The sequence below is a fragment of the Strigops habroptila genome, chromosome Z (assembly GCF_004027225.2).
Source record: "Strigops habroptila isolate Jane chromosome Z, bStrHab1.2.pri, whole genome shotgun sequence".
In the NCBI taxonomy this organism is placed as follows: domain Eukaryota; kingdom Metazoa; phylum Chordata; class Aves; order Psittaciformes; family Psittacidae; genus Strigops; species Strigops habroptila.
The window spans coordinates 21,681,871-21,695,592 of NC_044302.2; the positions used below are offsets into that span (position 1 = coordinate 21,681,871).

Sequence of the window (13,722 nt, forward strand, 5' to 3'; positions counted from 1 at the left end):
AGGCTGTGACCAGCATATAAGGATGTAGTATGAGCAAAATGCAGGCAGCCTATCCTGGCACAGTGGCCAAGACTGGACACGGGCAGCCAACCTCTCAGCCTTTGTCACTGGAGCCAGCACTACCATGACCCTTCTGTCCACTGCAGCCATGAGAGGGGCCTAAAAGCTGCAGCACAGGCAGCAGAAGACCTCTATTCTGAACAGATGGGGACCTTCTTGAATACACACCCACCCCTTCTTCCATTTCCCGACTTGAAAATAATCACTGCAGACACATGAGCATAGAGGGCTTTTGCAGGTCATAGATCCAGCTCCCTGGCGGCGCACACACAGTTTCACACCTTTCATAAACAACCAAGCTCTGGACTGAGTCCAAGCAGGCTTTTACACCCTCTTCCATGCAGCAGATGCATTGTCTTACCTTGTCAAAGAACTCATAGAGCCTGACTGTCTCACAGATTTGGTGCCTGTTTTCATCCAGTTGAGTGCAGAACTCCTCCAGTTGATCTCTGTAGGTCTGCAGCTTCACCCTGTAGGAATGCACATCCACAGAGGAAAAGTCTTCCCACCGATCCATCTTCTTTAGTGCTTGCTGCCCCCTTCTGCAATATTCCTGAACACAAAATGGGATTTTGTGTATGAGGACAGAGACCCGACATGGACAGCAGATAATCTTCAAGGTCATTAATAATTAAGGCTAATTAGACTGGTTTTTAAGGTTCAAATCACATGAGCAGGGCTGTACTTGTTTACAGCAGAATTCTGGAGTCCTGACCTCTTTTATGATTTATAGTAGCCGCACAGCAGCTTGTAAAGGCCTATGCAGCAATGTCCAGGTCAATTAGGATCAAAAAGAAAAAGCAGTGTTACAAGCACATCAAGGGAGTTAGTTACAAAAAAATCCATCTTCCATCATAGTAGTTATTTTCCTCAAGACTGGCAAATTCCATCCACTAAGGCATTGAGCTGGTGGCTTTGTCTACAGCAGGAGAGCAAGGAAGCTAAGCAGTGCAAGGAATGACACGCACCTTGGTGATGCACCCTTTGCCAGTGCCACCTTAGCATCATGGCTTTGGCTGAGCACACACAAAGCTCCCAACTCAGTCTCTGAAGAGAATATTTTTCCAATCCAACAACACTTACACTGGCAACAAGATCAAACTCCCTGAACTGCTTCTGTGCTTGAAGCAGCACCTCCAAAGAATCATCCAGGTTGATTGTTTCCTTTAACCGTTTTCTGCCAACATTCTCGATCCAACTGCTGACCTAGGAGAAGAGGGAAAAGCTCCACTATTAGTCACCCTGTGCTACTCACCAAGGTAGCCTTCATGTGGAAAGAGCAAGGAACTGCTCTCATAACGCTTGTCATTTTATGACCGGAAAGAATGTGCATGTACGCTTCTCCCCCCATCCTGGCATTTCAGTCTGAGCCTCCTGCTAGGAGTTTTTCCACTTCAGGTTCCTGAGTGATAGCAAAACTCTGCTATTGTTCACTAGCCTTAGGCATAAACAGGGCAAGTAGTTGCCTGGGCTCTGTTTTGGGTGAGCCACGACCTAATGCAAGCCCTGCAACCTGCAGGCTGGCCTGATATTCCTCTTATTGTCACCCCCAAGTGGGACAAAATCTCCCCGCTGCCAGGTTTCCTACTTCACTTCCCTTCTTTGACTGGCAGGACAGGAACTATATCAGTGTGAGTATATTGATGGCGATCCCCCTCTGCAGTGTTCCATGGTCCTTTGGGACTCCCAGCTACTGGTTTTTTGAAGGCAGCTCACCACAAAGCTGTTCAGTAACTGCAGGTGCCTCAACAGAGCCCAGCCATGGCTGCAGCTCTAAGCCTGTATCCTCAAACATGGGTAGAGAACCTACTAACAAGAGTGTCCTAAAAAAAAAGCAGACACAGGAAGCCAGGCAGGATAACAGAGCATCTCCATGAACTGTGGGTTTAAAAACAGGCTAGTAAACTTGTCTGCAACGCCTCAGGCAGAGCTGCACCTAGAGGAAGGGACAGACTAAATGTTTCCTAATGCCCATGCATCCTGTTTTCCTCTATCATCTGAATCCATATCCCAACTCAACCTCACAATCAAGGATGAACTCTGAGTCTTGTGGACTGTGAGGAGGTCCATGCCCATGGACAAGTCCACCGGCAAGAGCAGAAGACAGGGGTAGGTTCCCAACTTGTGGCCCATATGAAGAGGGGCACAGCCCCTAGAGCTCCTAGGCAGGCCTAAAAGCAGGAGCAACTGCTGCCGTCACTGGTGATCTGCAAGCAAAGCAAGCTGGGAGCAGTCGGGTTTGCTCGATTCCATCAAAAGCAGTTCAGCTTAAAGCAGGGACAGGTTGCAGAGCCTGCCTTTGTGCCTTTTTTTTCATTTCTGTTTGGTATTAGGAACTTGGGTGCTTAAGCAAGTCTTTACTAGGTTCTTGCATCACACCTCTTGTCCTGAACACATAGTGCATGGCGTCCAAGTGTCTACCTCCTAATGGGAGGTCATTAAATCTCTTGGATCCACCTTGGCCTGTGAAAACAACAGGTAAGCTACAGCCTCCTTTGCAAATCCAGTTCTCTTCAGTGGAGAAGAGTCCAGAATCCTGGAAGAGCAATGGTGAAACTGGTCCTAGTACTGATGTTGGATGCAGGTTCCTACGGTGACAGACAGCACACAACCCCTGACATACACAGGGGAGTGAGACATAAAATTTCTCCTTGTTGAAGAGTTTCAGTAAAGGAGACTGTGCAACTCCACCATCAGTTGTTCTTTTTCATGGCCTACAGGCTTCATTTTACACCTTCACACAGGAGATCAACAGGCCCAATACCTGCTGTGGAACACACAGTCAGAGGGTGGCAGCAGGCAGTCACCAGAACTGATAGACAGGTCTTACCTCCTTAAAACACTCTTCCACTTTCTTGAACTCTATCACCAGCTCCAGTTCCTGGATGCGTTTGTTTGACAGCATCACTAGCCGGTGAACGCCCTCATCAACTCGGTTATAAAGCATGCTGGCAGCATCAAGAGCATCTCTGGAAGGGGACACAAGTCTGGTCAGGGGTTCCACATTAGGTCCTTCCCTCAGCACTTCAGTCATTCTCGCCCTGGGACCCGCAGTGGCCATCTCCATGTGGAGAACAGGAGAGGATAATGCTGTTCCCTGCACATTCCTGGGATTAACCACCCTGATCCCAATGCAGACAACCTGGCAGGAAGGACAAGAGCATCTCCTCCCAGCCAGAATCCCTGCAAAATTTACTGTACTTGTCACACTTTCAGATGGGATCCTCAGCTTTTCATGAACACAGATTAGTCCATCAATGGGCTTTCACAAACACGGGGTCAGGCAGTCTCTGTGTCCAAAACCACCATCTGAATTAAATTTAAGTAGGTAAACAAGCAATCACAAGAGAGCAAATCTCTCCTGAGTGACAACATGAAGCACCTGATGCCCCACTCACTGTCAGAATTTCCACCAGCCAAACAAAACCACAGTGTACAGCACCCCAAAGCCAAGAGAAATCAAATTTTACAGTGTTGTGCTGAAAGGATTCACAGAGCTCCCTGTCTTCCACAGGCAGATGTGCTGACCAAAGCCCTGCAGGCAACACCACCAGAGTCGGCCTGGCCACAAGCAGAAGGTAACATCCCCTGTGCAGAGCAGGGATGGAGGGGTTCAGGCTGGAGCCCAGGGCCCTTGAGTGCTGGAGCCAAGGAACTTACTAATATCCATCATCTTACTATCGTCCAGCTGTGTGCAACATCTCTCCAGCACAAGCTCAGGTGAACTATAGACAGGATCCAGGACAGAATAGCATTCAAGCTTCTTCTTTCTTTCTCTATTTCTTCTGCTTCTAGATTTCCCTTCCTTTTACAAGTATGGACTCAACAGACACCTACCACAAAGTCCTACAGCCTCCTTCAGCTGTGCTTTATACCGGCATGCCCAGCAGCCTGAGCATCTCCTGAACTCATCCTAGGCCAGCTTTCATTTTGCAATTGTTCTTACAACCTTCCGGCTTATGAGACCATGGTCTTTTTATTATGTTATTCAACTTATCCAAAGCACTTGTGAAATAGGGAGCTAATAAAACTCTGAAAACTTTGCTAATGGAAATTAATACAAGCAATTCAGCATACATGTTTATTTGTGTCTTGGGCAACCTTGAACCTACAAAATCCAATTGAAAACAAGCATTTAGGGGCAACCATCCTGTACTTTTTAGATAGTACTTAACTAACATGAGGCAGTGCAAAGGGTCTGGACAACTAGCTCTGCATAGCAGAAAACCACAGGATTTTTCCATTCAGAATTCCACCCGGTGCACAACAGCCAATTTCTCAAAACTCAGGCTTTTAGACACTTTTGTTTTTCCTCTTCAAAATGCCATTAGACTGAATGAATTTCTTCAAAGAGCAGCCAAAATAACCCAAACTGTTTCTGGACTACGATCAGTGCTACTGCAGTGCAGAGGAGACAGGTTCTCTACAGAGAATCCGCAAGCTTTAGTGGAAAGATCCTAGCTGTAACGCTGCTCCCATTTCCCAAAACCCTCGTAAACAAACAGTGCTGATAGGAGCCTTCTGTTTTGTAATCCTTTCCTAGGGACAGACCCAGATCCAACCCAAGAACTTCCAGCAGCAGAGCCACGACCACTGGCCAGGCTAAGCGCTGGGAGTGTGTTTCCAGTGCAGGTTGTGCAGGCCAGTTCCCATCAGCAGCAGTGACACAGCTAAGACAGCTAATGAGAAACAGTTGGGAAGATGGCTGGAAGTTGTATTTGGCAACAACATTCCTGCTGGTGGCTTTTGTGCCGCAGAGCATAGCTGTCAGGTCCTAGTTTCTGCATGAGGCTCCAGCACGGTGATGGCCAGACAGGCAGACACCCTTCGGTGGTACTCCCCTGAGTCTGAAGTCCCTGCTGGCATGAATGCTCTCATCCGTGCAGGAAAGTACATAGATACAGCAAACCCTCCTCCTCCCACTGGCACAGACAAGCAAGCACCTGTAACTCTGCAGGCTGTTACACGCAAACATCTGCAATTATCCTGTCGTGAGGCAAAATATTTTCCAACCTTTCTCTGAGCTTTCATGGAAATCACTTTGGTGACTGCTATCAAAGGAATAGCATCACATCAACAAGCTAGACTGACCTGCCAGACCTTTCTGTAATGAAAGTCCTTATGTCCACCCAAACCCATGATAAAGACAGCATGCGTGGTTTCAATGCTTAACAAGGTATCACAAGATGATAACCTTATGGAGTAGAAACTCAAAACACACGTTCCAGCTCCTGCATTGGCTGACCTAGCACAGAGTATGATCTGACACTGGAGAGGCAGCCAGAAAGTCCCACTCCACTCCTTTCCATGCCTGAAGGAGGAAACAGGCCCCCACTTGTCTCAGATTTGAGCAGTTTTCCTTGACAGGAATCAATCACAGCCTGGGCTGCAAAGCTGTAAATCCTACAGCTTCCCATGTAAGAGACAGCACATTTCCCAGCATCACAAAACAGGCTTTCCTGAAGAAAACACTGCAGCTATGGGGAATAAAAATCACCCTCCTCAAGGCAGAGGGGTAGGAAGCAATTACAAACCACGTTTTAAGTATTTTCTTAGAAATAGGCCTATCACAAACTCACTGTGCAGAGGTGAATTCACTGTGTCACTCTGGACATTGTGGTGGATGCACCATTCCTGGAGATATTCAGGACCAGGCTGGATGTGGTTCTGGGCAACCTGATCTACATGAAGGTGCCCCTGCTCATTGCAGCAGGGTTGGACTAGGTGACCTTTGAAGGTCTCTTCCAACCCAAACCATTCTATGATTCTGTGACAAGACAAGCCTGTTGGAGCACACTTCAGCCCAGCACTGGCCTGACGACCAGCAAACCACTCTAGGTACTTAGTCATCTTCCCCTATCTCAGCTAATTCAATGGCACTCAAAGTGACACCCTGGTACTGAATGCACACATGGAAAACGTTTGCTTGACTGAGCCACAGGTGTCTCAAACTGATCTAGAGACAGTCGAGGATGCATTTGGGAGTTTACATTATAAACAGGGACTGGACAGAGAATTCAGTTCAGAGGACTGGAAGTTAGGTCTTGTTTTATCTGGAAGTTGGGCTGTTGAGGGTATATCATCCAAAATGCCCTACTCTTGCTATTTAAGTCATTTTGTTTTCCATGAATGCTTGAAGCAGGCTATTGATACACTTAGCAGGGCACAATCCAACACCCTACAGCTGCCCCTTCCCTTCGTCCTGTCCATGGCTTGCTGAGTGACCACACGCAGGCTGCCCATAGGAAAACTGTTTCCAAACAGCTCCTCAAGGCTCAGCACCAGAGGAACTTCAGGTGTGGCCTTACACCATCTCTCCTCCTCCTCTTTCTCCTCCACCGAGTTCCTCCAGCATCCCAGTTCTTTGTTTCAAGGTCCAGACACACTGTTTTCACACGTTCTGCCTTGCTTGGCAGGCATTCATTAAAAACCTCAGCGTCTAGTTGTTGGTCTTCTGTTGCATCTCCAAGGTAACTCCATTCATACGCTGTCAGCTCCTGACAGTTCACTTTTACCAGCCCGACAGCCTCACTCACTAACATCCATCTTTTACCCTCTTATGCAGAGGAAAATATGGGCCCTTCCGCCCTGTAGTACAAAGTAGGTAGGCAAACTGAGCCAAACAAAGAAACTACTCACAGTCCATGGGAAAGTTTGTTTTTCCAATTCACTTGGGCGCTTCCAGTGCTCACTGGGCATTAAGCATGTTCTCCCAAATCTCTGTACAGCTGTTTACCTATTTATATACACCCATGCATATCTTAAAAACCTTCTTCCTAAATCATTTCAGTGTACTAGTAAACTCAACAATATCTTGCAACAGGGAGTTGCACGGGAATCGAGAACTGTTTCTTCTTCAGAGTCACTTCAGAGTTTTTCATTTATTTCCCTTCATTATCTTTGAGACAGCTTGGAGGAAACAAACCAAATACTGAAAATTTGGTTGAAGAAGCAAAAACTGCTTCCATCCTGCCACACAAAGGGAAGCACCTGGTTGTTAAGAACCTTAAAGAGATTTTAATAGTGGCCTGCACAAGTCTGTGGAAGAAAAGAGTTGTTTGAAGTCAGTGGAAAGTCTTGTCTAAGCTTAGATGTGTTTGGATGCATTGCAGTTCCCCTGCACATGTGAGTGTGGTAATGAGTCTTTCGCTACATTCTTCCACAGTCAAATCATCCAAAGTAACTCTGCAATAGTGCAGAGTCAATATAATTTATAGCAAAAAAAGGAGTAGCTTGATGTCAGTTTATGTTTCCCCAAATCCTGTTTTCATTGGGCAATTATCGTTTAAGTGGAAAAGGTTCCAAACATCTTCAGTTTTCTGGAGAAGTGCCAAGCTCTTCTATAATGGCAGGGTAATTTTAAACCTATACTTTAGAAAGACCATTTCTGGCTGAATCCATCCTCCAAAAAAAGCTAGTCTTGGAGAGTTACACTTTAGTTTTCAAAGCAAAATACCTGATTTGTTTTTGAAAATAGATGGCTACAGAAGAGGCATCCAGCCAGCTTGCAAGAGCACGTGCTGCATGACCTGTGCCTGCCAACAGCAGTGAGATGCAACTAGAGCACACGGAGAAAATGAATAGGATCTGACAAGTAAGAGATTTGAAGAATGGCTTAATCTAAGGACACAAATGGAAATCAAAGTGTCTTCTCTGGCAGTGTTCAAGTCCAGGCTGAATGGGGCTTGGAGCAACCTGGTCTAGTGGAAGGTGTCCTGTGGCAGGGGGATGGAACTGGGATGGGCTTTACAGTCCCTTCCAACCCAAACCTTCTGTGATTCTATGATAATCTGTGCTGACGTCATGGCTACACAATCACTAAAACACCCTGAGCAATGCTCCAGGAAGAAATCCTCCCAGCTCTGCAGGGAAAGTCCTGTGTGCCTGAGGGCTGTTTTGCAAGAAGAGAAATGCAATTATTGCCATTAATGCATGTTGGTAGCAACCTACATAACTGCCATACTTGTAATAGTCCCATTAAAGGAAGTCAACCTCAAATGCACACTCCTGTTCTTCAAGCTCAAAACTTCACATGCAGCTGAGACTAGAATCCAACCTGGCCATGAGGAAGCTAATGCAGCTATTGCTAAATAAACTGTAGTTATTCTTTGCAGCACACAAATAGCCACGGTGGTTTTAATTACCTAATAAACGTATTTGAGCAACTGGTGCAGTTTTTTAGAACCCTGAAATGCCCTTCGAAAGGCCTAGGAGTCAAACACCAAGTTTGGGTTTGCCTGTGGGATTCCTGCCATTCACGATGGGACCATGGGATCTAGCTGAGACCACAGCCCTGCCTGAATCCCTCCTCACCAGGTTATCTGACGAGCATGTGCACTGGGAACAATCCATCCAATTAATCCAACACACCACAGACCATGATTGCTCTTCTGGAGCACAGATCATTTGAACATGTTTCTAGCAGAAACATACTATCAGGTCCCTTTAAAAGCAAAGGGATTGATGCTTGCAGTTAAACAAGCATCCAAGCGCGATCCCAAGCTGCGACCTTTGATTGCAAGCCCCAGCCTGGCCTGAATTCAGTTACAATAAAACTGTGTTCAGACTCTGGTTGGTTTTAAATCCCAGTAAGATCCATAAAACTGACTGGAAAACAAAAAATACTGTAAGAAATCCCAAACTAACAAGTAGCCTACATATGGGAAAAGCTCACCCTGCAGTGGGGCCTGAGATAGGATGTGGAAACACCATTCTGGGAACACCAAGCTGTAGTTTTCAACCCTCTGCAAACAGCTTCTACCTCCAAACCTCCTCCTCATCTCTATTTACGCTTATATTTGTTATCTAGGTGGACTTCCCTAGTCTAACAGCTGCATTCCCAGAGTCAGGACCACCAGGGTTTCAAGATGCCCTGCTCAAATACACCCCCATTGTCATTTAAAGCCACACATCTATTTCCCCAATCCACCCTCCTTTTGCACACTCCCTGTGTTTATGATACACATAATAGCAGTGACTCTGACATTAACTACCCCTGTGACAGAAACATCCACCCCAACATAACTGTATAAAACTCAGTGCTCATGGGATGGTCTGGGCTGAGCCAGGAACTTCAGGAGGTTCAGTTAACATAATATGCTGGAAACTTTTTGCAATTTTTTCCATAATATTTTTAAACAGATAAAAAACAGTGTGCCATTAATTACCTAATGCCCTGTTGGCATGACAAACATTGCAAACAAGAACAAGCCAAACCAGAGCCTTCTGGGTAAATTCCCACTGAATCCAGGAAGATTTAGGACAAAAGACAGCAGCAAACAGATAGCAGAAATGGAGCTGAGGGGGATCAGCTCATGAAAAGCCTAAAAGAACAATTAAAACTTACGTAGCCAGAACTCTGCAATCTTTTACCTCTCTGCAAGTGCGATGACTGGCTCCACACAGCCCTTCATCCGCTTGGAACAACAACGGCTCCAATGCTCCTCTATGCACAGAGCAACGAGGTTTGTTTAATGTGAGTGTAAGTGCTTTTTACCAGGCTAAAACCACCACGCCACAAAGGGAACAGATTAGACTGTAAGGAAAATGAATACCAAGCAGCAGGGTATGTGTTTGGATAGAAGTGTCGCCCTGTGCTCCTCCCTCCACTCCACACAAACAAATGAGCCCACGGAAGAGCACTGCCACTGCTGAAGGCTAAAGCGTTAATGTTTGTCAGCATCTTCTGTGTCGCCAGCAACAGCCCAGAGGCATCTCCTGGCAGGAAGCTGCCCATCTGTGAGGCCAAGATTTAAGCGCGGGGTTTCGCCCCACTTCAAGGTGTACCAAGAGCTTGTCCTATCCAAGAGATGAAGGTTTTAGGATTAGGGCCACTGGAGAAACACACAAAGGACATCTTCCAATGAAAGATGCCTCTCACAGACTATGTCAGGAGTGTGCACTATGGCAAGTGGGAGCAAGAGAGATTCCCAAACCTCCCACAGAGGCAGGAAGACGAACAAGCACCAGTTAAGCAAACCAGGAAAACGGCATCAATGAGAGGGATGCAAGCATTGCCTTCCTTTGAAGAACATACAAACACAGAGGAGCAACCATCAAACAGGTCACAGTATTGCAACAAACACATCTGTAATGCAGAAAGGCAATGGTAGGAGACAAAACTACCATCAGGAAGGACTTCCCGGTGTATGTTGCCTGGGCATGACCACCAGCACATGGCAGCAGCTATCAGCTTGGGGTAACAGTTGGACTTGATGATCTTAAAGATCTTTTTCAACCTGGTTGATTCAATCATTCTATGATTTACCTTCTAAACCAAGAAGGCCAGCCATTCCAGTCCCTCCAAACTGGGACTTACACACCAGACCCCTGTCTCCCCTCTACCCTCACCCCCTGGATGATCAGATTAGTCTCTCCACCTCTACCCCAGACAGACTGAGCTTCAGATGGTGCTTGTGCAGTCCCCTAACAGGCTCTCCTGCAGCCCCTAAGAGCCTGTGCATTACCCAAGTTTACGTCCAGCGAGAGAAGCTTGGACACCACAGGGGGGCATGTGCCTGCCTTGGAGCATCCCTGGAGATGCTACTAATGGGAGTCTTGTTGAAGACCCACAAACACAAGCTCTTACAGCACCACACAGCTATAGCCCACTGCATCATCAACTGGCCACAGCTTCAAGCAGTGCCTCAATACCGCACGTGGAAGCTGTTAACTGTAAGATCACCCTCTTTGTTGCTGCAATTGACTCAGGTCCAGCATCAGGAACCTGGCAACTGCTGCTCAGGAAGTCAGCTCCACACTGCCCATTACCTCTGCTCGGCTGAGGTCCCCACCCAGAGCTTCCAACCAGATCACCAAGCCACACTAAAAATAGCCAGCTCACAAAACCAGCTCTTGGCTCTGGCCTCTCCGCCCTCCAAGTACAGAGGCGAACTCTACTGCCTTCTGCAAACAAAAGGAGAATTCACTCCTCCATCTATTTATAAGCTGCTTATTCACAGCTCGCAAGCACAAATTCTTTTCAGATGAGGAGCTTGGGGGGATGAGACTATGCTTTTTCTGGTTCCATGCTGCACAGAGCCCGGCACCCAGCACTCTGCTGCACAGAGCCTGGTCATTCCTTCACCATCTGAGGTTTTTCTCTTTCTTCCAGCTCTCATACCTCGTATTGTGGCTGTCTTGACCACTAAGGCAGGTGTTGATTGGTAACAAGCTCAACATGACCCAGCAGTGTGCACCTGCAGCCCAGAAACCAACTGTGTCCTGGGCTGCGTCATCAAGGGGAGATTCTCCCTCTCTATTCTGCTTTCATGAGACCCCCCCCCACAGTCCTGCGTCCAGCTCTGAGACAACAACACAAGAGGGACGTGGAGCTGTTGGAACGAGTTCAGAGGAGGCCATGGAGATGCTGCAAGGGCTGGAGCAGCTCTGCCTGGAGACAGGCTGAGAGAGCTGGGCTTGTTCAGCCTGGAGAAGAGAAGGCTCTGGGAGATCTTAGAGCAGCTTCAGTACCTAAAGGGGCTACAAGAAACCTGGAGAGGGGCTTTGGACAAGGGCCTCTAGGGACAGGACAAGGGGGAATGGCTTTAACCTGAGAGAGGGGAGACTGAGATGAGATCTTGAGAAGTTCTTCCCTGTGAGGGTGCTGAGGCCCTGGCACAGGTTGCCCAGAGAAGCTGTGGCTGCCCCATCCCTGGCAGTGTTCAAGGCCAGCTTGGACGGGGCTTGGAGCAACCTGCTCTAGTGGAAGGTGTCCCTGCCCATGGCAGGGGGTTGGAAATGGATGAGCTTTAAGGTCCCTTCCAACCCAAACCACTCTGTGATTCCATGTTTCTATGGACATCATGCAGAGCATGATGCAATCCCACTCCCGTGCCACACTGAGAAGGCAGGTTTGCTGGTGGAGGCAGGCACACACCAGGTGTATTCTGGTTCAACTAGTATAAGGCACCTTTATATTCATAAAAGATGTTTGGACCTTCTTTGTTCCACTTCTGACTCAACTGCATATCCACAGGACAAAAGGCATCACTGGACACTTTGTCTAAGCAAGTGTTCCCAGCTCTTGGCTATGCTGGAAGAGCAGCAATAATGAGAACAACAGTGGAAAATGTCTGGCTAAAGATCAGGTTAAAAGTCTCCCTGCCTGGCTGCCCAGCCCCACTTTAGCAAGAGCTCCCACTGCTGCTGCCTGACTTCTGGCAGCTCCTCTGACACATCTATCATAAGCCTGGAGAAGCCTTCAAATTCCACCACAAAATAAGCAATGCATTAATTCACTTTCCAGCACTGACTTAGTGAGTCGCCTGCAAGCCACATGTTAGTTGATCAATACGCTAGATATCCTGACACCAAGGATACACCTGCTAGCCAATTCTATGTAACTAATTAAAAAGACTGTGTTTACTAAAAATTTCCTGTCCAGAAGTGCAAAAATAAGTATTAATAGCATTAAAGTGATGGATGTCTCTGTGGCATTTGTCCACACTTACCTAGAGGAACTTCAGCTAGGCTAATAGCTCTGCATTTCAATCCCCAGGAAGACTGGGAGAGCAAAACCTGGAAGCTTTCAGCTAACAGACCTGGAGAAGCACCAAGCCTCCAGCGCAGCAGTTGGTGTGAAGACAGATGTGGTGGCTCTGAAGCCAGCCAGCTCCACCACAATAGATCAGTGGCATTGCCACCTTCAGTAGTCCTCCAGCACCTCTGGGTGGCCAGGCTGTGCTAAAGCTATCATTACAGCACTGGAAGAGGTGCCACAAAGATACTGGCTCACCAGTACCACACCCAGGCCAACTGTAGGTCAAATTCAGCCAGGTCTTCCTGGAGGTGGGCGAGCAGTGTGGAACCAGCCGAGCACACCACATCTCCTCAGCCAGCTCCCTGAGGTGGGCTGCCTGCAGGATGTGTATTCTGTAATGTAGCTCCTCCTTTCCAAGCCAGGAAAAGGCAGAGATACAGAAAGACTGCTTGGAGAAGTCTTTCTTTCCCTTTGTGGATAAGCAGGATGGGCAGGGCTATCTTTTACAGTGGTACTTGGTGGAGAAAGGAGCATGGAGACTCCTGGTCAGCTCACACTGGGAACCGAGTGAGTAGTTACTGGTCAGAGATGCTGCTGTGGCGCTACAGCATCTCTCAGGCTGGGACCATCCAGGAATGACTCCTAGAGGCTCTTAAAGCATCTGTCAGAAACATGTGGATGAACCACAATGCATCTCTCCTGCATGAGCCCATCTCCAACGGGATGAGTTCAATTTCTGCAGGAAAGGAGCTGTGTCACTGGCTTAGCTCACCCTTGCAAAGCCCAGGTCAGACCTGAGCAGCACTGAGATCCCACTGCTCTGTGTCACTCCAAAGGGCATCTCAGCTCTCCAGGAGGGCCAAGCAGGGAAATGTGCCAAAACCAACCTCAAGAGAAGAGTTCCATGACTAAAGAAAGACTAAAGCAAGTTTTGTTTGCTGTGTGCTCCCAAAAGCTGTTTGGCAGATACCATCTACCTGCACAGACCACAAGCCTACTTCCTGGCCTATTTTGGCATACGCTCCCTAACCTGCAGTTAGGCCTTTTCAGACAGGTTCGCCCATCTCTGTTCTTACTACCTCCTGCTATTCTTTTTGCCACATGAAGCCACAAACTAGCAAGAAAGTCAGCTGTCAGAGCTGGCAAAACATATCCCCTGCAAAAAAGAAGCAAGTCAATCT

General features: G+C 47.5%; 1 protein-coding gene across 1 annotated transcript in view; it reads right to left on the reverse strand.

Moving 5' to 3' along the window:
* Positions 1-94: 94 nt before the first annotated feature.
* The window catches only part of PLEKHG4 (pleckstrin homology and RhoGEF domain containing G4), a 62,307-nt gene continuing 48,679 nt past the window's right edge, over positions 95-13,722 (reverse strand). The window contains exons 11-14 of the mRNA XM_030512671.1: positions 2,891-3,029; positions 1,144-1,266; positions 422-613; positions 95-166 (exon numbers count right to left, since the gene is read on the reverse strand). Of these exons, the coding sequence (XP_030368531.1) occupies positions 95-166; positions 422-613; positions 1,144-1,266; positions 2,891-3,029 (526 nt within the window). The remainder of the gene's footprint in view (positions 167-421; positions 614-1,143; positions 1,267-2,890; positions 3,030-13,722) is intronic.